This window comes from Arachis ipaensis, chromosome B10 (assembly GCF_000816755.2).
Source record: "Arachis ipaensis cultivar K30076 chromosome B10, Araip1.1, whole genome shotgun sequence".
Classification (NCBI taxonomy): domain Eukaryota; kingdom Viridiplantae; phylum Streptophyta; class Magnoliopsida; order Fabales; family Fabaceae; genus Arachis; species Arachis ipaensis.
Genome location: NC_029794.2, coordinates 124,895,610 through 124,897,467, shown reverse-complemented (window position 1 = coordinate 124,897,467; position 1,858 = coordinate 124,895,610). Strand labels below are relative to the sequence as shown.

The window sequence follows — 1,858 nt, the reverse complement described above, 5'->3', positions numbered from 1 at the left end:
TTCTTGAACTTAACAAGATCGTTTAAGATTTCTTGTTTCTTCTTCGGATCCATGGCCAGAGTCTCGAACCGCGCAGGGTGCTCGAAAACTATGTGACTCCACTTGGTGCGTTTGTATCCGTACCAGTTATCACTTGGATTGTTCGTGTAGAGCTTCAACTGGCGGTTCTTCGTGGAAATCGCTTTGCCCTCATCCAACACGTGATTGATGTAAGAGCCGGTGATGAGATCGCGGTGCCGCCGATGAAACGTCAGGGTTAAGAACCGCTTCTCGTCGGAAGCAGGGTAGAACGAAAACGACTGCGTTTTTGGTGTGGTGTGGTTGGAGTACCACCAGACTTTGACGCCGTTAAACTCGTCCGTGATTTCTTCGTTGTCGGCCATGCTCAGCACGAGCGGCGTTTGACTGTCTTTGACGACTTCGGCTTTGAGCCGTTTGGCAGTTTTGGAGGAGTTTTCGCTGAGGTAAGTCTGGATACAAGTGTAGGCGTCGCTGCGGCGGAGCTTTTCGCCGGAGAACTCCGGGAAGGTGATTTGGATGTAAGGGTAGAAAAAGTTAGTGAAGGTTTGTGTGTGTTTTCGGATGTAGGTTCGAAGGGAAGGTGGGAAGAATTGCTCGTATATTGCATATACAAACATTATGGATGCCATGATAGAGCCTAGTTGTGACCATAAATTGCCAATAGCCTCCATTTGTCTCTTGTAATAGTAACACTCTTTGTGTTTGTTATTTCAAGAGATGTTGGTATTTATAACGGTACTAAAGTGATGATCAAGCCATCTTCGCAGTTTTTTCTTGGAACCCAAGGTTTACACTTTACACGCCTTCATTTGATCTTACTTATAACAAAGATTCTGCTTTTCTATAGTTATTTAGTCCCTTACAGGTTAGAAATTTAAAGATAATTAAAACGTAATTTTACTACTTTATTAATATTGTCATTTTAGAGAATCTTTTTTCAATAACCAAAACATGGCCATCATCCAATATTTCGTGAACATACTATTATGAATAATTAAATGGTTGATAAAAATTTAGATACGGCTAATTTCATGTGAAGTTGATAGTTGATAATTATTATATAATAATTTAGTCAAATATATCAAATTATTTGACAATTTTTATCTATACTTAAATTTTCACCTGAATAGTTTAATATTTTTAGCGAATGATTTAACAGTTTATAATACCATTCTCATATAAAGATATTTTCATAAAAATAAGTGTTAGGAAATTATTTGATTTCCTAACTTATTTGTGGGCAATACATATATTAATTATAATCACAAATTATGCTATTTCAAATTAAATGACTTATATAATGATGATCTCATTTATTGTTATAAATGCTAAATTGAATAAGTCATTATTACTTTTGATTTGGAATTAAATGAGAATAAAACCGGATATTATTTTTTGTTGCTTAGATAATTATCTTTTTGGATTTTAGATATATTATCTTTTGGGCTTTAGATACTATTTTATTTGGGCATAAGGGTTTAATGGGTGTCATGTTCAAATATAAATAGACCTTCAGGGTTTCGGTCCCCAATATACTAAAACCGCCTTTGTTACTCTTTTCCCATCAAAAGAGTTGCAGTTCAGCCTCCTAGGAATACAGAAGGCTTTGGTTGAGGAAGATCGAAAGAACCACAAGATCCAAACTCTTCCTGTCATATGATTTATGTTTATGAATTCAGGTACACTTCCGCATTCGAGTATGATATATATATTTTGGTGATTTAATATGGATGATCTGGGTTATTGAAATTAATTTATTCCAACAATAAGTACTTAACAAAAATACTATATGCACACTAAAATTTAACCACCAATTTTTTTTGTATTATATATGATG

General features: G+C 35.0%; 1 protein-coding gene across 1 annotated transcript in view; it reads right to left on the bottom strand.

The window, feature by feature from the left end:
* Positions 1–825, bottom strand: part of LOC107623456 (AAA-ATPase ASD, mitochondrial) — a 2,504-nt gene extending 1,679 nt beyond the window's left edge. Inside the window, exon 1 of the mRNA XM_016325720.2 lies at positions 3–825. Within this exon, the coding sequence (XP_016181206.1) occupies positions 3–692 (690 nt within the window). The 5' untranslated portion in view covers positions 693–825. The remainder of the gene's footprint in view (positions 1–2) is intronic.